Below are 25021 nucleotides of genomic sequence, written 5' to 3' on the forward strand. Positions count from 1 at the left end.
CAGCTGGCTAACTCTCTGACACCCCCCCCCCCTGGTCTTACCACATCCTATGTTAAAAACTCTACCCATTTTAAAACCTTAATTGAAAATCTAACTTTAAATAATATACAGTCATATTGGTAAGCTTTGACATCGCTTCATTGTTTACCAATATTTCCCTAAATGACACCTTGACACTCTTAGAAAACGTTTTTCTTTTTGATATCTTAGAACTATTTTCCTTTGCCATCAATTCCTGCTATTTTTCTTTGAAGAACAAAATTTACAAACAGATAGAAGGAACCTCTATGGGTTTTCCCCCCTCTTGCCAATTTTTACATGGAAAATTTTGAAAAACAAGCCATAGACCAGCCCCTCTCAAACCTTCTATCTGGCTAAGCTAAGTAGATGATGTGTTCTCTATTTGGCCTCATGGCCCAGACACGTTAGACAACTCCTTCCTCAGTCACCTCATTATCCTACATCGAAGAAACCAGTTTACGATGGAAAAGGAAAATAACAATAGTTTACCCTTCCTTAGACACCTGAATAACACATCTTCCTAATGGTAATCTTTCCTTCTCTGTATATAGAAAATCTACTCACACAGGCAGATACTTCACAAACTCTGCCACCACCGCCCCTCTCAACAATATGGCATTATTAAAACTCTTAACCAATACGGCCCACAAGCTTTGTTCCAGTGGAACCTCCCTTTCAACTGAACTCAACAACATTCACAACACCTTCCTTTCCAATGGCTATAGTGATTACAGAATTCAAAAAATAATCAGTTCCTCCCTCATTCCCTGGCCATCTCTTCAGAAGGACTTCAGAAATCCCATCACCATACCTTACATTCATGGCACATCAGAAAAAATAGCCAGGTCCTTAAAAAGGTACAACCTCCACACAGCATTTAAGTCCCACTGTAAACTTACTACTCATCCTTTCCACCAAAGATCAGCTCCCTCCTCTCTCTCTCAGTGCCTGGAGTATATAGAGTACCTTGTTCCTGCAAGCTGGCTTACTTCGGATAGACAGGTAGATCAGCAACCATCCATTTAGAAGAACATAAATCATACATCCGCAATCACAACTTTGGTCAATCTGGCCTTGCAGACCTTGTTTTGGATATAACCCACTGGATCTCCTGGAGAAAAACCACCATAGTAAATTTAAAAAAAAAAGACTATTTTTAGAATCTGTGGCAGCACTTACAAATCAACCGAATTTAAATAAATACGGTTTCATAAAACTTTCTAAAATTTAGGAAACTTCAATTATCAGAGGTCCCGTGTTACATCCTAGGCCACCTACAAATGCCCATAGAAGGCACACAACCTAGATAAGACTTTAGAGTAACTCACGTGTTTCATCTAGTATTGTATTGTATTGTATTTTGAGTGTGTTAGAAAAGTTATTTGTAATCCCTCAAGATGTCTCAGTGACTGAGACAAAATACTGGAAGCATTGAAATTAGTTTTAGTCCTTTCCTATTGCTGAAAATATTACATTCAGCCTCCATCATGAGAGATACAAAGAACTGGCAAGCAAGGTGTGACTTGTTTGTTAAAGATTGCAAAAGTGCAGTGCACAGCATTAGCTAATGAGGTCAAAATAACCTGAGGGTTAATTTTAGAATGTAGACAGTAGAAGAAAGAATGATTATATAAGAATGATATTGGTCAGTGAAAATGGTATAAGGATATGCAGTAGTTGAGATATTAAATGAGCACTTTGTAACGGTATTTCATCGTCATGAATGTGACATCATGCAGAGCTTGAGTACAGTGAAAGGGGAGAAGGAAAGACTAATTGTGAGCAGGAGGTGTATGGGGAATTGAGTAAACTCGATGATATATCACTGCTTGTTTTGAGGGAATGTTCTTCTTTGACATAGATCCAAGTCCAAAGGAGTGGAAGGAAGGCAAGATTGTTTTACTACATAAGGGAGTGACTAAAGTTTCAAATGATAGGTCAGTCTTCTGAAACGACACTTCTGAAGTAGTGGTTAAAGTGTTAGAGAGGTTAGTGAGGACCAAGATCCAGAATTGGGTTAACAACTTTGGCATTATGTTTTGATAGATAGCATGGGTTTGCTGAAGGAAAATTTTGGTTTACCCTAGGAAGAATAAAGTCCCCTAGTGGTGTACCCCAAAGTGTCCGTTTTTGTGCTGCTGCTGTATGTTATTGATATTAGAAAAGGTTTTAATGGGGATATACAGTTGTTTGCAGATGATGCAAAGTTAGGAAGAACTATGAAGAGAAATGCAGATGTACTTTTACAAGAGGACTTGAATAGATTGAGTGAATAGGAAAGTGAGTGGCATGCTAGTCTAACGTTGCAAATTGTAAGGTTTAAAAATTCTCTAACAAAGATGGAATACAGAGTATACAATTGGCAGGGATATCTTGAAAGAGGTGGAGAGAATAAGAAATGTGGGGAATGATGGGTAAAGGGCCTATAATTAAGTGGGATGCTTAAGGATCAAAGCTGTATAACTAGGCAGAAACAATTAGATAACCTTTTTAAGCAATGTGGAGAACCAACCAGGGCTTCTGACCAAATGTCCAATCCTCACCTTGTAGCAGTGCACCCTGTAATAGTATCTATCTGAATGCTGAACGAATGAAGATGGGCTGGTAATTTGGATTTAGCCACCTAAATTGTATTCTTTGGGCTTAAACCATAATGCAAAATGATGATACAACATGACAGAATCTCATGCTGGCTGGAGCATTTCCCCAGTTAAACAAGGCCCCTATCAGTGAGCCAGGGTGAAAACTGCAAAAAAGTAAGCTACTGGAATGCATCCCAAATTACTATCAGCAGTTCAAAATCGGTACTATCAACTTAAGAAGCATCAATGGAAAAGAAGTAGAAATAGTAATAAAATTGGATAAGCACCAGATCAGTATAATAGGTGTGACTGAAAAAACAGGTGAGATATTTCCAAGCAGCAAATACAAAATGTTATATTCAGGCAATAACAATCGGGGAAAAGAAGGAGTAGCTATAGGTTCAACACTAAATCTTCTTCTTTTGCTATGCCTTATCCCGTATTAAACGGGGGTCAGCGTTCCCATCTTTAATCTGCTTCTTCCAGATTCTCCAGTCCAGGGCATCTTCCTGACTCCATCCTTTCTCCCTAAGATCCTCTGTCACCTTATCCCTCCATCTGAGTTTGGGGCTGCCTCTTTTCCTCCTTCCCTCCACCTCCATGCGCTCCATTCGTTTACCAACATACTCCTCACTCCTTCTCTCTACATGACCAAACCACCTCAGCCTGCTTTCTTGTACCTTCTTACCGATCGATCCCACCTTGATCGTCCCTCTGATGTAGTCATTCCTTATCATGTCCTTCTTTGTCACACCACTTATCCATCTCAACATCCGCATCTCCGCCACCTCCATCTTCCTCTCCTGTGCCTTTGTTATAGGCCACATCTCTGCACCATGGAGCATCGCTGGCCTCACCACCATCTTATACAGCTTTCCTTTCATCTTGCAACTCACTCGCTTGTCGCACAGGGCCCCACTCATCTTCCTCCAGTTCATCCAGTCGCATGTTATTCGGTGCTGTATTTCCTCATCCAGGTCACCATTCTTCTCGACGACTGACCTGAGAAACTTGAATTTCTTTCCTGCAGTTAACCTTTCACCCTGGAGTCATATGATCATATCTTCGTCACTCCCCATTGATATATATTCAGTCTTTACCCGGTTAATTTTTTTTCATGCCTGTTTCCTCTAATACCTTTCTCCACTCTTCCAGGGTCTTTTCAGCTTCTCTCAGGATGATTCGCAGAGAGCAATATCATCGGCAAACATCGTGCTCCATGACGCCTCCTTCTTGACATCCTCCATTAGTACATCCATGACCAGATCAAAGAGGTAGGGGCTCAGAGCTGATCCCTGATGGAGCCCTACAACAATGGGGAACCCCTCTGTCATGCCAACACTAGATCTGACCTGAGTTTTTGCTCCCTCATACATCTCCTTTACCAACCTCACGTACTTTTCTGACACCCCCCTTCTTCCTCATACACCTCCATACCTCCTGTCTGACCACTCTGTCGTATGCCTTTTCCAGGTCTATAAACACCATATGTAGCTCCACCTGCATCTCCCTATATTTCTCCATCAATCGCCTTAGCGCAAATATTGCATCCGTTGTCCCTCTTCCTGGCATAAATCCAAACTGCTCCTCACCAATTTTTGTTTCCCGCCGTATCCTTACTTCAATTACTCTTTCCCATATCTTCAATGTGTGCAACATCAGCTTGATCCCTCTATAGTTGCCACAATCTTGAACATCTCCTTTTCCCTTGTAGATTGGGAAGAGAATGCTTTTCCTCCATTCCTCTAGTATCTTTTACTGTTGGGCTATTTTCCTCATCAGATCCCATAACGTGTCTATGCCCTCGCTGCCCAAGCTTCTCCACACTTTTCCAGGTATCTGATCCGCCCCACATCCTTTCCATTCTTCTTTTTTCTCAGTGCCCGATACACTTCCTCTCTGCTTATGTCCTGCACCGATCCTTCGTTTGCCTCTCCTTCCTCGCACCTCTCTCTCTTGGATTCTCCTCATTTAGTAGATTACGAAAATGAGGAGAATCCAAGAGAGAGAGGTGCGAGGAAGGAGAGGCAAACGAAGGATCGGTGCAGGACATAAGCACCGGTGCAGGAGTAGTACTTCTCATCTTCTTCTGATTTTGTCCTCCTCTCGCAGTACTACTCCTGTGGTGTCTTTTATCTGCTTAACTGATGTTATGTCTTTTGAGGCCTTATCTCTAGCTTTCGCTATTCTCAACAACTTAGCTTCACCACTGTTTCTCTCTAGTACTTCATAAACCTCTTCAACTGCCCTCACCTTTGCCCTTGCCACAGCTCTCTTTGCACTTTTCTTTGCAAAGAGACTGTAGAAGTCACTAACAAATTAAAACTGTTTAACTCCATGCCCCCCCCCCCCATATACTCTAAATATGGTATGCTTATTAAATAACTTAAGGAATTTACAATGTACAAAGGATATAAATTAAATTAAACTTTAATCTATATTTCCAATATTTCGGCAACTCACGTTGCCATCTTCACAGGAACTTAAAATAAAGACACGCATGCAGGCACTGCACATAGTAAATGAGGACAAAGCAGGAAGCTATGGTTTCTCCTAAAAGTCCTGATGGTGCCCCCTAGCAGGCTAAGTAGGTATTCTTGGCCGTTGGGCTGAAGGTTTTCTGATGTAAGACTCCCAAATTTGGAGCAGTCTCATGCAACCAAATTTGTTGAGGTTTGGCATGTTTCTTAGGGCTGAGGCTGATTCCATGAATAGCTTTTCAAATTTGAATTTACTACGGTGTATTACCGTGGCTTTCTTCCACCGTATTCTGTGGCGTGTATCCAGAGCATGGTCTGCAAGACCAGAGTGGCTGTACTGGTGAAACCAGATGTAGTCCTTGTGTTCTGACATTCTGATATTCCCTGTCCTGCCTGTTTGGCCATAGTAGGACAGCTTACAGCTGCAAGGCACCTGGTATACACCAGGTAGGTCTAAGGCAAGTGGTTGGTCTTTAGTGGAGCGGATGAGGGACGCCAATTTTCTGTATGGTCTGTAACAAGAGGTCAAGTCATGTTTTTTTAGGATTTTGGTAATTTTTTTCTGAGGTGCCTCGGATGTAGGGAATGGTGATGGATTTAGAGTAATCCTTGTTGTGAAGGGCGGGGGAGGGGTTTGTGGTTTACTGGTTTCAATATTTTTTTGGGTGGGGATAGCCATTGGCTGAGAAAGTGTTGAGGATGTGGTTTAGTTCTGTGATTAGGGCATTGTCATTTGAACAGATAAGTTTAGCCCTGTTGTGTAGTGTCTTAATAACTCCATATTGTTGTGGGGGGGGTAGGATTGTTTTTGAATGTATCTGCCTGTATGGGTGGGTTTTCTATAAACTGAGAAAACAAAGGTTCCATCAGGCTGGCAGGTGACTAGTGTGTCTAGGAAAGGGAGGTTGTTGTTTTCCTCTTTTTCCAGGGTGAACTTGAGTTTTTTTTGTGTGATGGTGTAGAAAGTATTTTTACCTTGGGTATGATAAAATTGCTTGGTATCTTTAACATATTTATACCCAAGGTAAAAATACTTTCTACATTTATATCTCCTCCAGAGATTTTTATTTAATAAGGTTAAAACCCCTTATGGTAACTTGTTTTGGCGAAATACTTACAAGCTCTGTATTACTAAATCTTGGTATTTCTATTTCTAGCCTAGCTCCCACTGACAAGACCTCAATAAAGGTCGAAACCGGTCTGGGTAGTGGCCCCTTGCCTTTAATACAAAACATCATACATCCTCTTCTTGGAGATGTGTTTTGGCATTAAGGGAAAATATTAAGATTAGTGATTGGAGCTTGTTCCACCTTTGCCACGAGTTGCCCTGGTCTTGCACTACCTGTGGGATCAGTTAGACTTGCATCAATTGCAGGTGCAAACTTGACTTTTAGTCTGTTTGCTTACTTGGGAAATGGAGTAAAACCAGGTTTAAAATTGCTTGGTATCTTTAACATGTGATGGTGTGTTGCCAGTATAGCATGTGAGTGCTTTGGCCAAATGTTTAGCTAATTTGTATGTGGGGGAATTGATGCAATCCACTAGGATACATAATGGCACATTTTCTTTATGTATTTTTGGGAGTCCATATATATGGGACGGGGGGGATGGAGTTAAACGGTTTTAATTTGTTAGTGACTTCTACAAGCCAAGAAGTTACCTTCTTAAGGAGCCTGTGGAGTTTTCTAATTTGTGAGTTGGTGGGATTGTATTCAATAGGGAGGTAAGTAGCCCGATCTAATAATAGAGCATTAAGCTTACCTGTGTAATCCTTTTGGTTAAGTACTACTTTTCCGTTACTTTTAGCTGCTTTGGTGATTACTAATTCTTTGTTTTTCTTCAATTCCTGCAGAGATTTATATTCCTTATTGGAATATAAATCTTGGCAGGAATTGATAATAATTTTCTTGAATGGCAGGCAATATCAAGTTGAATGATGTCGGAAAATATCAGAAGGAGGAACTGCACTGATTTGTGCCTGTGGTCCTGCTGAAGGTTCTACTAATGAAGAAGTGGAGGAATTCTTTGAGCCATTAGAGGAAGGCAGCTGACAGAACAAAAAAAAGGAAAGCTGGTTCTTGTTGGAGATCTAAACAACAGTAGGAAATGATTACCATACACATAGAAAACTTTTGGGAAAGTTTGTAAAAAAGAGCAATACTAATAATAATGGTAAGTACTTGCTGGATTTCTGTTCAGGACATGGAATAGTTATTATTAACACCATGTTCCAACATAAAAATATGCACAAATTCATAGGAGAGAAGATGCAAGAAATAAGAAAATTATTATAGCAATGTTTACCCAATGGTTTAGGACACGAGTATACAGAAGGTTTGAAATTTGAAGTGATCACCATGTAGTTTTGAGCAGAATGAAATTGAATTTCATAAAAGAAGAAGAATGTGTAAGAAGAAGAATGAAATTGAATTTCAAAAAAAAAGAAGAATGTGTAAGAAAGTTTTAAAATGAATCAAAGTTGAGCAGCTTTTTAGTATGGTGAGAATTACCAAAGTATTTCACTATTGATTGTTGATAAGATTTATGCAAGTATACTTGAGAAATGGATACAAAAAATTGTGGAAGGGAAACTTGGTAAATAACAAACAATGTGAGAATTACAGAAGTACTGTATTTCCCTACTGAGTGTTCCTGATGCAGTTGTACTTGAAACAGCTAAGAAAAATCATGGAAGGGAAACTGGTTAAAGGCTGGATTCAGGCCAAATGGAGGTTGTAAGGATCACATTTTCATTTTAATACAAATAGCTGAAAAATCATGGGATTATAAGGTGGATCTGTATAAGATCCAACTTATACTTATATTTAAGCTTCGTAGATCTAGAAAAGGTATGTGGCTCTTCAAAATGCTATAATTATATGGTGTAAATAGGACATTATAACAAGCAATACTTGGTCTGTTTAAGCTGTAAGTTAGCAGTTAGAACTGTAGGAGGTATAGGAAAATGGTTTGATATTAAATCAGGTATGTGACATGGGTGCACATTCTCCACTGTTATTCATTATTTATATGGATCACATTATGAAGGAAAGTGGGATTAAATTTGATATCAAAATTGGCGACGTTAATCTTAGCTCTTTACTTTATGCAGATGATGTTATACTTCTAAATAAATCCAGTACAAGTCTGTAAGATTCTAGCTAAATTATTATCATTATTGAATAATTGTTTGTGATAAATTGAATATGAAAATCTGCAAGACAAAAACATTGAAAATAGGCAGAAACATTGAAAACATCGACTGTATCTTGAATGGCGAACCTATAGAATAAGAAAAACATTTCGGCTATTTAGGCACAACTTTTAGTGAAGATGGCAAATTAAATATTTAAATAGACAACAGAATTAGCAAAGTTAGTATGGTGGTAAGTCAACTAAATACATTTATATGGAAGTGTTCAAGCCAATTTTAACTTATTATTATTATTCAGGCCTCCATGGAGTCAAAAGACTCATCATTTTCCTTCCTAGAAAACACACAGTCTATCGTATCACTCCTTGAACTTATTGATCGTTCTTGCTCTCACCACTATCAGGCAATGCATTCCACGGTTCAGCCACCCTCCATGCAAAGAAACCACTCCTCACCCCTCTTGCTCACAGCTTCCTTTCGTAACTTTCAGGGATGGCCCCTTGTCATTGCTCCTTCTTGTTGTTCCACCAAGTGAAAGAATTCCCCAGTGTCAACCTTGTAAGTGCCTCTCAACAGTTGAAGTCTTGATCATATCACATCTCCTTCTTCTATCCACCAAACTCTGCAGTCCACATTCCCTCAGCCGATCCTCATAACTAACATTGTATAGTCCTGAAACCATCTTTGTTTTCTGCCTCTGTACCCTTTTCACAGTTAATTTATCCCCTTCAATCCTGGGGACCAAATTTGAGAACAATAGTCTAAGTGTGGTCAATCAGGGTCTTGTACAATGGAATAACTCTTTTATCTCTGCAGGTCAGTGTCCTCTGGGTTACCTTCACCACATTTGCAGTATGCTCCCTGAATTTCAGTCATCAATCATCATCCCCAGACCTCGTCTCCCCTACCTCCTCCACTCAGGGCTGGCGTTACCAATTAGGCAAACTAGGCAACTGCCTAGGGTGCAAGCCATGAAGGGGTGCAAAACTTTAAGCTATACTTTATTCATACAAAATTATCAAAATTAATTAGTGATATATGATTTAGGTATCGATTCTTTTTCCTTATCCCTCACACATCACACTATTTTACTATTTAACTCTTGGTTCTTTTTTGTTCCTTACCAAAATTATTTTATTTTTTATATTTAAAATTTCATTTTAAAAAATATCTAATTTGTGAAATAAGGGATGCACTTGTAAACTTTGCCTAGGATGCAAAATAATCTGGCACCGACAGTGCCTCCACTACAGCTCCTCCAATCGAGTATGCAGCCTCCCATCAATGTATCCCAAACTTCAAGACTTTATATTTTGCTGCATTAAACTAATACACCCATTCGTTTGCCCATCTGTCTAGTTTATTCAAATCCTCTTGCAGGGCTGCCACATCTGCACTATTACTAATAACCCTTCCCAGCTTCACATCATCTGCAAACAACTGAATATCCCCTTGCAATCCATTGACAGTGTCATTGATATAAAGGTTAAACAATACAGATCCAATTATTGAGTCTTGTGGAACCCCACCATACACAACTCTCTGATACCTATCAGACAGCTAATTCAGTTGACTAACCCGACATCTAAACCCACATGCTACAACTTAAGTATCAGCCTATCATGTGGCACCCTGTAAATACCTTTGCAAAATCCAAAAAAATGGCAGTATATGCCTTTCCCTCATCAAACTGCTCTTGTCACTTTATTATAAAAGGCAATTATATTACTAAAGCAAGAGCGCTTCTTAACAAATTCATGTTGATCCTCATAGATAACATCTGCCCAGTGCTGTATATGGTCCCTCACTAATTTCTCCAAGACCTTAACAACTACTGATGACACACAAACTGGCCTATAATTAGACACTTCCAGTCTGCTGCCATCCTTATGCAATGGCACTATCATACCTTCCTTCCATTCCTTGGGTATCTTTCCCATAGCCAGACTTTCATTGAAAACGCAGGTCAACAGAGCTGTCAGTTCTTTGGCACATTCTCTCAAAACTCGTGGTGAAATGCCATCCATCCTTTACTGACATCCAGAGTACTCAGTATTTGGAACACGTTCTCCTCTTTCACCTCTAAACTGTGAACTTTCCCTATCCCTCTAGTATTAAAACCTACTTCTCCAGAATGAAATACTCCAATAAGTTGTTAATTGAACAACTCCACTATGTCCTCTGTATCAGTCACTCTATTCCCATTTTTATCCCATAATGTCATTCTTCCACAATCATTTCTCCTCCTACTGGCCCCATAGCTAAAAAACCCCAGGATTTTCTTTGGATCTCTTCTCATATTCCAGTTTTGTCTTCCTCACCATATTAGTCACTCTCCTGGCCTGATTCTTATATTCTTCATGCATCTGCTCTCTACTCCTCCTTATATCTCTTCCATAATCTCTTTTTCAGCTGCAGTTCCTGTTTGATATTGGTTGTCATTCACTTTACACCAAATTGTGTCTTCTTCCTCACTTATGGAATACAGCTTACTATTGCTGCTAACAAATATTCCTTATCACAATTTTCCAAGCACTAATGATACATTCCGGCCTTTCAATTCTGCCCTCCATGCCTTAAGTTGATATCTAAGACTATTATAATCACCTGCCTTATCATTCCACATACATTCCATTTTCTTTGATACACCTGCATGTCTATTCATCTTCCAAGTCAAAAACCACATGGTCACTCTCTCCAATTTGGGGGAGAGATATTATCAGCTCTTCTGATGCTATGACCAAATCCAAAACATTTGAACCTCTTGTTCCCTCTTTTACATGTTGCCTAAGATATTTGTTCCTCAAGAATTCTAGAAATTCCATTCCCTTATGACTACATGCATTTTCCACTTCCCAAATTATACTGCTATAGTAGTTAAAATTCATTCTAATTTGAATTTTAACTACTATAGCAGAATGAATTGTCAGCCAACAAGGCACCAGCACTGATAACATCCCCTCAGAATTAATAAAATACTCAGGAAACATAACTAAGTCATACCTTTTCAAGATCATAAAGGATATTTTTGAAACAGGGATCATCCCCAAAGATTTTACTCAATGCTCTATCATACCCATTCCTAAAGTAAATAATGCAAACAAGTGTGAAAATCATCGAACAATAAATTTAATATCACATGCTTCAAAAATACTACACAAAATTATACAAAAAAGACTAACAAAGAAGGTTGAAGAATATGTTGGAAATGACCAGTTTGGATTCAGGAAACAGCAGGGGACAAGAGAAGCAATCCTAGCTCTAAGAACAGTTATTGAAAGAAGATTGGAGAAAAATCAAAATACTCTGATAGTCTTTCTTGACTTGGAGAAAGCCGTCGATAGTATTGACTGGAATCAAATGTTTCACCTCCTAAAAACAATAAAGGTAGATTGGAGAGATAGAAGGCTCATATTTAATCTTTACAAGCATCAAGAAGCCCTAATAGAAGCAGCCAGCAATACAAAAAAAACCGCAATAGCAAAAATACGTAGAGGTGTAAGACATGGGTGCTCTCTTTCACCCATATTGTTTAATCTGTACATTGAAGATGCAATAAATAAACTGAAAGAACTAATAGAAACTGGAACTAAGATAAATGGAATTGATATTAACTGGCTATGGTTTGCGGATGATATAGCAGTTTTAGATGATAATGAAAACAAACTGAAAGCCACCCTAACAAAGATGGAAGAAATCTTCACACAGTACAGCCTAAAAATTAATTATAAGAAAACAAAATTATTAATTACAAGTAAAGCAAATCCAATGAAAATAAACCTGGAAATAAATAATAACCTACTACAACAGGTATCCTCTTTTAAATATCTTGGAAGTCTTATCACAGAAGATGGAAGAAACCAATCAGATATTAAAAGCACGAATAATCCTACCCAAAAAAGCATTCTATAACAGAAGAAACATTTTTACCACTAAAGGACTTAGCATCCAGCTCAAAAAAAGGCTAGTGAAAACATACATATGGAGCATTGCATTATATGGTTGTGAGGCCTGTACTCTAACAAAACAAGACACGAAAAAGTTGGAGGCATTTGAAATTTGGCACTGGAGAAAGATGATGAAAATTAATTGGACAGAAAAGAAAAGAAATGAAGAAGTTCTGAATATAGTTCATGAAGAGCATTCATTAATGAAACACATCAATAAGAGAAGAAAAAGCCTAATCGGACACCATTTGAGGCATGGGGGACTGATTACAGACAGTAGAAGGAAAGAGGCCACAAGGCAGACCAAGAATTTCATATATAAATAACATAATGATGCTAACTGGCGCTAAGAGTTATGAAGAGATAAAAAGGAAGTCACAAGACAGGATGTTGTGATGTGCTGCTATATTTACCAATTTTCGGATTGATGCACCGAAGAAGAAGTAGTTAAAATCTCCCATAACAATCATTCTTCTTGCACTTGCCAAGCTTAACCGCCTAAACATCTCCTGCTCCCTACCCTCTGTGCTCCTTGGCTTGTAGTAACACCCCACTAAATATCCTGTCTTACCCACCTTTATCTCGCACTAAATGCTTTCAAAACTATTACATAAGCAGTACTCCACCACTGCATTTTCCCTTCGTATCCTGCTATGAAAAGAAGTAGATTTATGCTGCTACTTTTCCTGTCATTATGTCATCTTCTGTGAACCACATCTCAAAAATCGCAAGAATCTTTGGCCAGGCTGATGCTATCAGCACCACCAATTCATCTCCTTTATATTGGATACTCCTGACATCAGTATAAAGCATGAAAATGTCACCACTTCTATACCTATCATTATTCCCTCCAGACTCCACTGGACTCAGTGTTGCCTGATGTCATCCCCCTTCCCCCAAGCACCCATTCTCACAAGAGGCCACCCCTGCTACCATCCACCCTGGGAATTCTAGTTTCTCTGAATTGACACACCGACTCGTTCAGAAAACAGCAATCTCTCTAGATGCCTACGTCCTTCTTCATTCAAATGCAAGCGGTCTCTTGCATACAGTTCCTTTCTGTCCTCAAATGCCCTCCAAGCATTTACATATTCCAATCCCCTCTCAAAACACACATACACACACACCTTTTCTCTCTGTTTTCTTTTGTACAGCCTTAAGCAAGAATGTCAGATCTCTCTCTCTCGGCACCTGATTTACATTGCCTCTCAAGTCATTCATGTCCACCATCTCATTCACCCTTTCACCCTGCTTAATTGCCATAGCCACGCTCTCTATTGTTCCTCCAGGCAAACGCTCTTCTGGCATCCTATCTTGCACACCATGGATCATTGAGTCTCCATACATCACAGCTCTTACCATTCTGTTCTTGATCACCTGCATCTCTCTCTCTCCTCTAACTCTTTCACTCTGTGTCCCCCCCCCCCTACTTACCTGCTGTCCTGGCATCACTCTATCCCTGATTCCAGCACTCCCTCACATTCTTCTCATTCCCTCTCTCTGACTGTTTCCATTCTCTCCTCTTCTATCATTCCCATAACTCTCTCTCATTCCCTCTCTTCTACTGTTTGGATTTGGGAGTTGGATTAGAAATAAAACACGTAATCAAAGATTGGAGACCACAAATGTGAGAGTTCTGAGAAAGATTAGGGAAGTGAGGAGATGGCATTAATGGCAGTACCATGTTATAAAAATTGGGATATTAGGAAAGAACTTTCCATTGTTACACATTTAATGTTTTAGCAGAGTTAATTTCAGGTGGTATGGTTTGCTTAGCAAAGCAAGTGTTCTTTGCCAGGTTGGCAGGAAAAAGACCTAGAGAAAGACCAAGATTTAGGTAGATTGATACAGTAAAAAAGTACCTTAAAAGACAGAAATATAAGATCTGATAATGTGGGAATCTTGACAGATAACAGATTAATTTGGAAGAAAATTGTTGATTGGAAGTCGGTAATGAATGAACTTTTTCATGTAGCACTATCATAATATCCTGTACTTCCCTGAGGATACATATCAGGAATTTGATGATGATCATCATTTAGGGGAGGACATGTTGCAGAAATTGTGAGTAGAGTATGTGGATTCTAGGAGTGATGTAAACACTGACATGCAGAAGTAAAATTATAGTTCCATTATACATGGCCTTGATCAGGTCACACATGGACTACTGTGCACATTTTGGTCGCCTTGTTTTTAGAAGGATGAAGAAATATTGGATAAGGTCCAGAAGCAATTGACTAAGATGATTTCTGGTCTCAGAAATGTTGGATATGAAGAAAGGTTGAGAAAATTCAATTTACAGAGTCTAGTTTATAGGATTGATGAGGGGATATGATAGAGACATAAGTTGGTAAGGAGTTATTACTAGATTAATGTATTGTAGAAGAGGTTTTTCATAGAATAGCAAAGATGGGAGAAAGAAGTCATCCATGGGAGCTCTATCAAGAGGATATTAGCAAAAGACTGAAAGCTGATTTTTTTCATGGATAGTGGTAAGTGATTGGAATGTATTGTCTTAAGAGTGATAAGTGCTGAGACTGTGATGTATTTATGGCACAGTTTGAGGAGCTGTATGCATGGCAGAGGGACCTCTCACAATGAGTCATTTGACTCCATGGAGGTCTGATGATGATGACAATAATTATAATAATCTTTTGCCTGATTTTTAGTTACCTTTCCTTTGTCATTTAAAAGTTATTCTTCCATAATCATTCCTCCATTTTATTACCACAGGATTAAAAACTATCTGAGATTTCCTCGGATTGGTAAGTTTCCTTCCATAATCTGATTTTGCTCTCCTTACTGTGCCTGTCGCTCTTCTGTCTGCATTTCGTACTGTTTATGCACCTGTTCATCTCCCCCTAACTTCCCTTGGTAATGTTTTCTTTTTACTCATATCTTGCTTAATTATGCTGTTTATTCATTTATTTCTCACTTGATTTATTCACATTAATTCTGGAAATGCTTGTTAGACATTGTTCCATATGCCATTACTGTTTCACATTACTTTCAGAGTTTATTAAATTATAATGGGCTAACTTCCACATTCATTGTGATTTAATTTCTGAAGTTTTACACAATTCTTCCTAACTAAAATTAATTTCTACATACTTAACCACTTTTGAATTAGCACTACATGGTCACTCATTCATGATATCACCAGGTATGCTTCTTAATCTCTGAGCCCTTTCCATTATAATTCTCTCAAAGGTAATTATACTTGTACTGCTTGTCTAAGTTATTTCTAGATGTCTTGAGGATAGGTAAATAGCAGAGAGGATCCAGAGACAAGTGATCAGATGGAAACATACATGTATACTGTTCTTATGATTCAAGTTTTATGGATCACAAAGCTTGGTTGATAATCAAAAAAGAGGGTGTGTGTGTATATATATATAGAAGAGATGTTACTGAAGGATGTTTTAAAAAGCAGAAGGAATGTTCCAATACTGAAAATGAAAGAAGGGAGAGAACAAGGAGTATTCCTCAGGAAGTTTTGTAAGCATATGGTTTACAAATGCATAAGGACTAGATTTTTTTTTTGTTGTTGTTTTTTTATAGGGTTGAATGAGTGGGATGAGTTGCCATATGTGGTCATAAGTGCTTTTCAATAATGGGTTTGTAGAGGGTATTAATAGATATTATGTGAATAATGGCTAGCTTGGTCTTCCCAATGGGTCCTCAGACACCATGAAGGTGCCCGTGTAATAACAATTATTATTATTATCTTCTAAAAGTTCACTTTTCTTCCTCCATACCCTTCATTCTCTTCTCCTTGGTTAAAATTGCCTATAATTAATAATTATTCACTTTGTACTCACTGAATTAGCCTGTACATTTCATAGTTTTCTTCTGCACCTTTGGCTTTCAGCCAACTGTAGCTATATGTATATAGTCCTGTTTGTCTCCACCTCAAATCCACTGCCTCTCAAATCATTGCCACTGTCCTTATCCTGAATTTATGCTAATCAGACTTTGTTCTTCCTATCATTAACACTAATTTTATAGAAAGTCTGTGTATTGCTTTTTTGGGAAGAGGAAAAAATTAATTTCCCATTGGAATAGTTAATTTTTCATCTAACCTAGTTTGAAATTCTGAATTGGATATAAAGATAAATTTTTATTTTACCTAAAGAAGTTTTATATGTTTATAGTATGCTGCATCTTGTCTTTGCAGATATATTTAAGCAGTCTAAAAGAACATTGCATATCTATAAAATAAAACCTGAAGTCATGTGTCTTCATAATGGATGAAGTAGAAAAGCATTTTCAAGACTTTTCTTTAACTGCAGTTGTTTCATGGACATTTTCTACAATAATGACAATTGGAGGAGTTATTCCTTTCATACCTCAATATCGAGATATCCAAAAGACAGGAAATATTGAAGGCTTTTCTACGTTTGTCTGCCTTACCCTTCTTGTTGCAAATATCTTAAGAATACTATTTTGGTAAGTAATATCATGGTGTCTTATAAAATAACATTTGAATGTAAAATTGAAATTTTACATAGTTTCATCTGTCAAGACTGAGGTAGGATGACTAATTGAAATCACCAGATAATGAAGTGTTTGTGTTGTGGTGGAGGGGTGAATGGTGGTGTGCAATCACTCATTCCCCATTTACTGGAAGTGAGTCATATTATAAATATATTGAAATATAAGTCATAATATACTGAAACTTACACTGGAAGAACTGACAGTCCTGCCAACAAAAGGTTCTAAACTTTATAGTACAAACCTAGAACATGAAGACCATAGAAATATTTCAAGCACTTCAGGCCTCTAACAACCAGAGTATAGTCTTTTACTGGATGATGAAAATAATCACTGCCCACCTAATTGATTTAAGGATACTTATTGGTATTATATAGAATTTATTATTATTATATATTATTATTATATTATATATAATATTATAATATATTATATAGAAGTCACTTGACTTATTGTAGGGGGGGTCCTACCATTTCATACACATACCTATCACACCTCACTTTGAATTCTTTCAAGGCCAGGGGAATGCATACTCCATACATAGAATCTACTGCTCACACTCTTTTTCACAGTGCCCTTATACAGCTTCCAAAGATTGCATCCTTTTCTCTCTTTTGCCAGCATATGAGTTTCCATCTAAGTTAGCAAGAGGAATCTATCATTATCCTTTAGTCTCTCTCTTTATACTCAGCAGTCCACTGTTCTGGCACAATCTTAATTACCCACCTATTAAGAATACAATTTTTATCTCTTCAAGAAACATATCAGTAGATTAATTCTTTCTACTTTCTGTCACATTAAAGACTTTTTGGCACACTAATTGAATATAGATTATGTGTGTGTCAAACTCCACACCAAAATGTCGCAATCATACTTTTATCATAACTTCTCAATGTGGTAGAAATTCCTCATTGTTGTGATGTTGTTCATAATTATTACAGTTTTTCCTTCCTCTAAACTTTGGTTTCCTTTGTCCACTATTATTCCAAATCTCTTACCACCTCCATCTGGTGAAGCATATTTCCACAATATGTTACATTTCGTTTTCCTCTGACCACAGTGCAAAACTTGATATCCTCCATTTATAAACCTGCCTATTCATATCATCCTGAAGTGAATGTCGTATCAGAATTCTCTGCTGTTGCCTTTCCCAGATGTGTGTGTAACAATTGAATATCTCTCTTCAAATCTTGAACTAGATCATCAACATATAAGTTAAATGACTCCAGAACAGAATCCTGCAACACTCTGTATTATATAGATATAAATACACTCACTCTCTCTCTCTACAACTTGTTGATATCTATTTGCCAAAAATATTTTAATACCAAATTACTGAAATAAGAGTCCTTTAAGAACCTTGTTTCATGTGGGTATTATATAAATATTATGTAAATAAATAACAAATCAGAAAACAAAAATATTAGATTTATTATAATCAAATATCTACTCTATACTATAAAATGATAAGCTGAAATTGGAAACAGATGTGACGTCGGATTGAAACGGATGTAGGCTGTAACGTTTTTGTGTAATGTTTTTTGTAACATTTTTATTATTATTATTATTATTAAACAAGACCTCATGGAGTCAAAGACTCATCTAGGAGGTCCTTTTATCTCACACACATCTCATCATACCGGGTCTTAAACACATTCAAACTCCTTGCAGACACCACACTCTCAGGCAAGGCATTCCAATCATTCACAACTCTGCACGAAAAAAACCTGCCTCTCACTCCCCTACTCACACCCTCTTTATACAGTTTCCAGGGATGACCTCTGGTTCTCCCCTGATCTCCCACTATTCTCTGTAGAACTTCTCCACCATTGATCCTATAACAACCCCTTACCAACTTGTAGGTCTCTATCATATCTCCCCTCATCCTTCTCTCCACTAGACTCTGCAAATTACATCTTTTCAATCTTTCCTCATACTCGACATTCCAGAGGTCAGAAACTACCTTAGTCAGTAGCCTTTGGACCCTTTCCAACATCTCTTCATCCTTCTGAAAACCAGGTGACCAAATCTGGGCACAATAGTCCATGTGTGGCCTAATCAAAGCCTTATACAATGGAACAAGAATCTCCCTACTTCTACACGTCAGTGTCCTCCTCATCATTCCCAGAAGTTTTTGTGTTGTCTTCACAATTTTGGCGATATGTCCCCTAAATTTTAGATCCTTATCCACTATCACTCCCAGATCTCTTATTTCCTCTACTTCCAACAATATATTCTCACCAAGCATAAATTCTGCATCTCCATCTTTGTTTTCCAAATTTTAAAACCTTACATTTTGCAACATTGAACTCACATCCCCATTTGCTTGCCCAAGCACTCAATTTATTCAAGTCTTCTTGCAAGGCCACAACATCTTCACTACTCCTTATGGTTCGTCCCAACTTTGCATCATCTGCAAACAACTGAATATCTCCATCCAAATCTTCGCCAATATCATTAATATACAAGTTAAATAGTAATGGCCCTAAAACAGATCCCTGAGGCACTCCACTAGTGACTTTCCTTTTCCTGGATATTGCACCCCCATACACAACTTGTTGATACCTATCAGATAGCCAGTCTCCAATCCAACGCACTAATCTAATATCCAACCCCATCTGCTCTAGTTTCACTGTCAACTTATCATGAGGTACTCTATCAAAAGCTTTTGCGAAATCCAAGTATATTACTGTGTATCCTTCTTCTCTGTCCAAGGAAGCAGTCACTTTATTGTAATAAGTAAGTAGATTACTAAAACACTACCTCCCTTTAGCAAATCCATGCTGTCCATCAAAGATTATACCATTGTTGTCAACCCAACTCTGGATCCTAGTTCTCACAAGCTTCTCCAACAACTTAACCACAACACCTGACACACAGATAGGCCTATAGTTTGATGCTTGAGTTCGATCACCTCCTTTATGAAGTGGCACAATCTTGCCCTCCTTCCACTCTTTAGGGACTTGACCAAGTGCAAGACTCGTATTAAAAAAATATGTCAAGGCAGGTGTCAACTCTCTGGCACATTCCTTCAGAATACGCGGTGATATATTATCAAGTCCCACAGCCTTATTTACATCTAGTTTACTCAACTCCCCAAACACCTCTTGCTCACTTACAGTCAGTCTCTCCTTCCCATCAACTGCTCTTAATCTCTCCATGAAGTCACATTCACAAGGTTGAAAGATCTTTATGAACTGCTCATTAAGTATCTCCACCACACATTCTGCAAAAAATGTCTTTATACCATTTCCTCCAATCAATGTCATCCTTCCATAATCATTCTTTCTTTTGCTGGCTACATATCGAAAGAACTCCCTAGGATTCTTTTTAGCTTCATTAGCTAACTGCTGTTCATACCTCTCTTTAGCTACTCTCACCAACCAAGTCACCCTCCTTGCCTGGTCTTTGTAGACCTCATGAAATTGGTTACTTCCACTTCTCTTATGCTGCCTCCACAATGCCCTTTTTTTCTGTATTGCATGCTTAATCTCTTTATTCATCCATCTCACACCTACCTTATTTAACCTTCTCACCCGTGGTATACATTTAGACATTGCATCCACTAAATATTTTTTGAAAATCCCCCAAGCTGCTTTGATCTCTTTTCCAGCTAACTCCTCATTCCATGCTACACCTGCAAGCTGTCTCCTGAGCTCTTCATAATCACCCCCCTTGTAGTTCCACATATACCCTTTTTTCACAGGGGTCCTCGCACTGCTGGCAACCACCCAGGTAATCACCTCATGGTCACTTTCACCTATTGGTGGATGATTTGATACCTCATTGATAATTACATCCTCCGATGAGATGACCAAATCCAAGACCCTTAATCCTCTTGTGCCCTCTGTTACATACTGTCTGAGGTAGTTATCCCTCAAAAACTCAAGAAACTCATTTTCTTTACTTCCAGTTGCTATCTCTTCATTCCAGTCTATATTGCCATAATTAAAATCACCCCATAATGATCACCCTTTTCTTATTTGCTTGGCTTATTTGACTATACATTTCACTATCACCACCATCCACATTACCAGGTCTATAACAACATCCCACCAAGTATTTGATTCTATTCACCTCTGTCTCACACCATACTGCCTCAAAACCACTGGCCCCATTTCCCTCTTGCATCTCTACCTTGTATGGACATAACTGTTTCTCTATCATCAATAGCACTTCCCCTCCCTTTTTACCCCTTCTATCCTCACGAAACACATCATACCTTTCCATCTCTATTCCTATCAGGATGTCATCCTCATCTAACCATGTCTCACTTATTCCGACAATCTCTGGGTGCACAGACGCAATTAGTGCAACCATTTCATCCGCCTTGTTTCTTATACTTCTAGCATTGGTATACAAACAACTCATTTCTGGATCTACAGCTAGTTCCACTGATACCACTCACTCGATGTGATCTCTCCATGCTGGACTGGGGCCATTTCCCTTTCTGCTTCTTCATTTTAGAACCCTTTGCAATTCCATCTGTTTCCTTTTGATCCCTGATCATCCCATTACTTTCCTGCCTACACATGCTCTCACCTCCTCTTGGAGCATCCACCTTTCTCACGCTGTGTATCCCTGTCCATCCTGAGCCCCCCCCCGTTTCCCTGCTCCTCTTGCACACCCATTCTCTCATTTTCTATACTCATACCACTCACTTCCCCATTCATTTCCACTCCTTCAATCTCTCCTGTCTTACTCTCCTGCTCTTCCACATCACTCCCCTCTCGATCTGATTCATTCTCTCTATTCACTTCTCCACTTTCCAGCAGCAGTCTCTCCAAGCGACTCACACCATAACCACTCAAATGCAGTCCATCGCTCCCATACAGCTCACTTCGTCCCTCAAACTCATTCCACACATTAACAAAATGTACTCCCATCTCCTCACACATTTCAGCCAGAATATCATTCATAATCCTTGCTCTCCACCTCATTTCACTACAATCATACCTAGGCAACACACTGACCACCCTTCCTGTCACACTATTCTCCTTTATCTTTCCAAGCAGTCTCCTGACATTCATTTTGACATGCTCTTTGTTCTCTTTCAAATCATTTGTACCAATTAATACAATTAACTCTTTTGCTCGTTCCCGCCTCATATTCAGTGCCTCAATCACTCTACTCATTTTACTGCCTGGAAAACATACCTTGTGCATTTTATCCTCTAGCACACCTTTAATAATGGAGTCGCCATACAACGCCACTCGCTCATCTTTTGTTAACTCTTTCATGCCATCGTGATTTATTTTAATAGTTTTGACCTGAATTCTCTTAATTTCGTTCCGCATCCATTTCATTTCTTGCTTCATCCAATCCAATTCACCTTCTGAACCTCGCGACACATTCACTCTATCATTAAATCTTTCTAACTTTCTAACTCTCGACCCCCTCTTCTCACTTTCCCTCTCATTCATCCTTCTTTGTTTCCGTACTTTCGGTCCAACATACGTCCAACTTTCACTATCATTCTTCTCACTTTCACTCTCAAGTTATTTTTGTCAAGTTATTTGAAACGTTTTGAAACTCGGGCTACTCTGAGTGTCGAGTCTTCAAAATTCGAGTCATCAGAATTCAAGGAGAACCGGCCTACCAGTCCGGAACACGGGGGGGTCCCCTAGTATATATATATATATATTAGGCCTGTTTAGCTGAGTGGAAGTGATGTTTGCATCCTCTGCACTTAGCTGCTCGAAGTTTGACTTAAGTTCAAGTCTGGTCACTGACTGGAGGAACTTTTTTTAAGCCTTTCTTCGACTGGTTCCCGAGTTAGTTGATTTCTGGCATGGGCAATCGGGTTTTTCATCCCATAAATGCAAGAAAATCGACCATAGTATCCACATTATTTCAGACAGTGATATAATCTTGTTAGGGTTAGGTACCAAGAGATGGCAGCACTTGTTTGCCAGCCTCTTCATCGGTGAATGCTATAATTAGTGATAGACATGGGCCAGCTATCTCTGATTGGCTACCAGTGGAGATTGAACTGCCCACTTAGTCTCCAAAAGCTAGATAGGATATAAAGGCCTCGCCTACTCCCTATAAGGAAATAAAAGGCGTTAGCTGATTTTTTTTTTTGATATATGAATATGGCATTTGCTACATCTCCATTATAAAAGAATAATGAAGTGTATAGTAAATTGCATTCTATTTATTCGATTAAAATATTCATAATTTGACAAGTCATTGTTTTTAATGATTTCTTAAACTGTAGTGTCACAAGCACAAAACTTGTAACAGGAGTGGTTGATATTAAATTAATTTCATTTAAATTAGATTCTCATTTTCTAGAATAATTAATCATAACATATCCTAAGACCCCTGATGGAATCAGACTCATATAGGAGGTCCCTTTTCTCTCTCTCTCTCTCTCACTCACTCACACACACACAGTTTATCACACTGTGCCTTAACTCATTCAAATTCTCTGCAGACACCATGTTCTGAGGCAATGCATTTCAATCATTCAATCTTCCCCCATCTGTGTAGTTTTACTATCAACTTATCATGTGGTAATCTATCAAAAGTCTTTGCGAAATCTAGTATACTACTGTGTATCCCTCTCCTCTGTTCGAGGAAGCCATCACCTAGACTACTAAAACATGATTTCCCTTTGGCAAATCCATGCTGTCCATCAGAGATAATACCATTGTAATCAACAATTCTGGATCCTAGTTTTCATCAGTTTCTCCAACAACTTTACCACATCACCTGACACACAGATAGGCCTATAATTTGATGGCCGAGTTCTATCACTTCCCTTATGAAGTGGCGCAATCTTGCTCTCCTTCCACTCCTTTGGAACTCGAACCAGTGCAAGACTCAGATTAAAAAAATATGTTGAGGCAGATGTTAACTCCCTGGTCCATTGCTTCAGAATACTTGTGATATATTATCAAGCCCGACAGCCTTATTAACATCAAGTTTGCTCAATTCCCCATACACCTCTTGCTCACTTAAAATCAGTCTCTCCTCCCCATCATCAACTGCTCTCATTCTCTCCATGATGTCACATGCACAAGAATGAAAGAACTTTATGAGCTGCTTATCAAGTATCTCCACTATATCTTCCACAGTAATTGTCCTTATACCATTTTCTCAAATTAATGTCATCTTTCCAGTAGTTCTTCTTTTTTTGCTGGCTACATATCAAAAGAATGCCCTTGGATTCTTTTTGACTTTATTAGCTAACTGCTGCTCATACTTAACTTTTGCTACCCTTACCAACCAACCAAGTCACCCTCCTTGTCTGGTCTTTGTAATCCTCATGGAATTGGTTATTATCACTTTTCTTATGCTGCCTCCATAATGCCTTTTTTCCTCTGTATCTCATGTTTAATCTCTTCATTCATCCATTTTACGCCTACCTTATTTTATCTTCTGATTCTTGGAATATATTTATACATCGCTTCTACTAGATAGTTCTTTAATATCCTCCAAGCTGCATTGATATCTTTTCCAGCTAACTCCTCAGTCCATGCTACATCTGCAAGCTCTCTCCTGAGCTTTTCATAGTTACCAGCCTTGTTGTTCCATATATATCCTTTTCTCACAGAGGTTTTCACACTGCTAGCAACCACCAGGTAATCACTTCATGGTCTCACTCTCACCAACTGGAGGGTGACTTGACACCTAATGACAAATAATGGAAGTTCTTTTTGGATTATTTTTTCTGGCAAAGCATCTGTAGTTAAGTTTACTCATGAATTATTCAGTAGTTTTTCGAAGTGGCTCTTCAACACTAATGGTTCGTCATTTTTGTCTTCGGGTATCTTGTCATTTTAGCTTTAAGTCTTAGTTTTATGGGCTTCCTTTCTTCATGCAGAAATATTATTATTATTATTTTCCTAACCCCCCATGGAGTCACAAGACTCATCATGGGAAGTCAACACTAGTGAGCACAAAGTCTATCATATCATTCCTTAAAATCATCCACAGTCTGTACGTTCATCATTCTCTCAGGCAATCACCAATCCACTAACCTGATACCCAAACTCATATGATACAACTTAAAAATCAGCTTGTCATGTGGCACTCTGTCATATGCCTTGGAAAAATCCAAAAAAAACGACAGTCTTTGCTTTATCTTTATCTACTCCACTCGTAACCAGATTATTAAAACAAGAATACCCTTTAACAAATTCATGCTGGCCAGCATAAATAATATTACCTTCATCTGCCTAATTCAGTATATGGATTCATCCCAACCATTACTATCATCTCCTTTATACTTTTGCCCTTTTTCACTGCCATTACCACACTCTATTGGTCCACCAGTCAAGCACTCCTCTGGCACTCTATTTTGCACATCCTGAATCGTTGAATCCCCACACATGA

The 25021-nt window shown here is 38.5% G+C and overlaps 1 protein-coding gene across 1 annotated transcript in view; it reads left to right on the top strand.

Annotated features, from left to right (window-relative positions):
• The window catches only part of LOC150103221 (solute carrier family 66 member 2), a 456400-nt gene that overhangs the window by 321111 nt on the left and 110268 nt on the right, over nt 1–25021 (top strand). Inside the window, exon 6 of the mRNA XM_090397709.1 lies at nt 16362–16633. Within this exon, the coding sequence (XP_090253835.1) occupies nt 16431–16633 (203 nt within the window). The 5' untranslated portion in view covers nt 16362–16430. The remainder of the gene's footprint in view (nt 1–16361; nt 16634–25021) is intronic.

This window comes from Typopeltis vanoorti, chromosome 9, assembly GCF_054136105.1.
Source record: "Typopeltis vanoorti isolate ZY-2024b chromosome 9, IOZ_Tvanoo_1.0, whole genome shotgun sequence".
Lineage (NCBI taxonomy): Eukaryota > Metazoa > Arthropoda > Arachnida > Uropygi > Thelyphonidae > Typopeltis > Typopeltis vanoorti.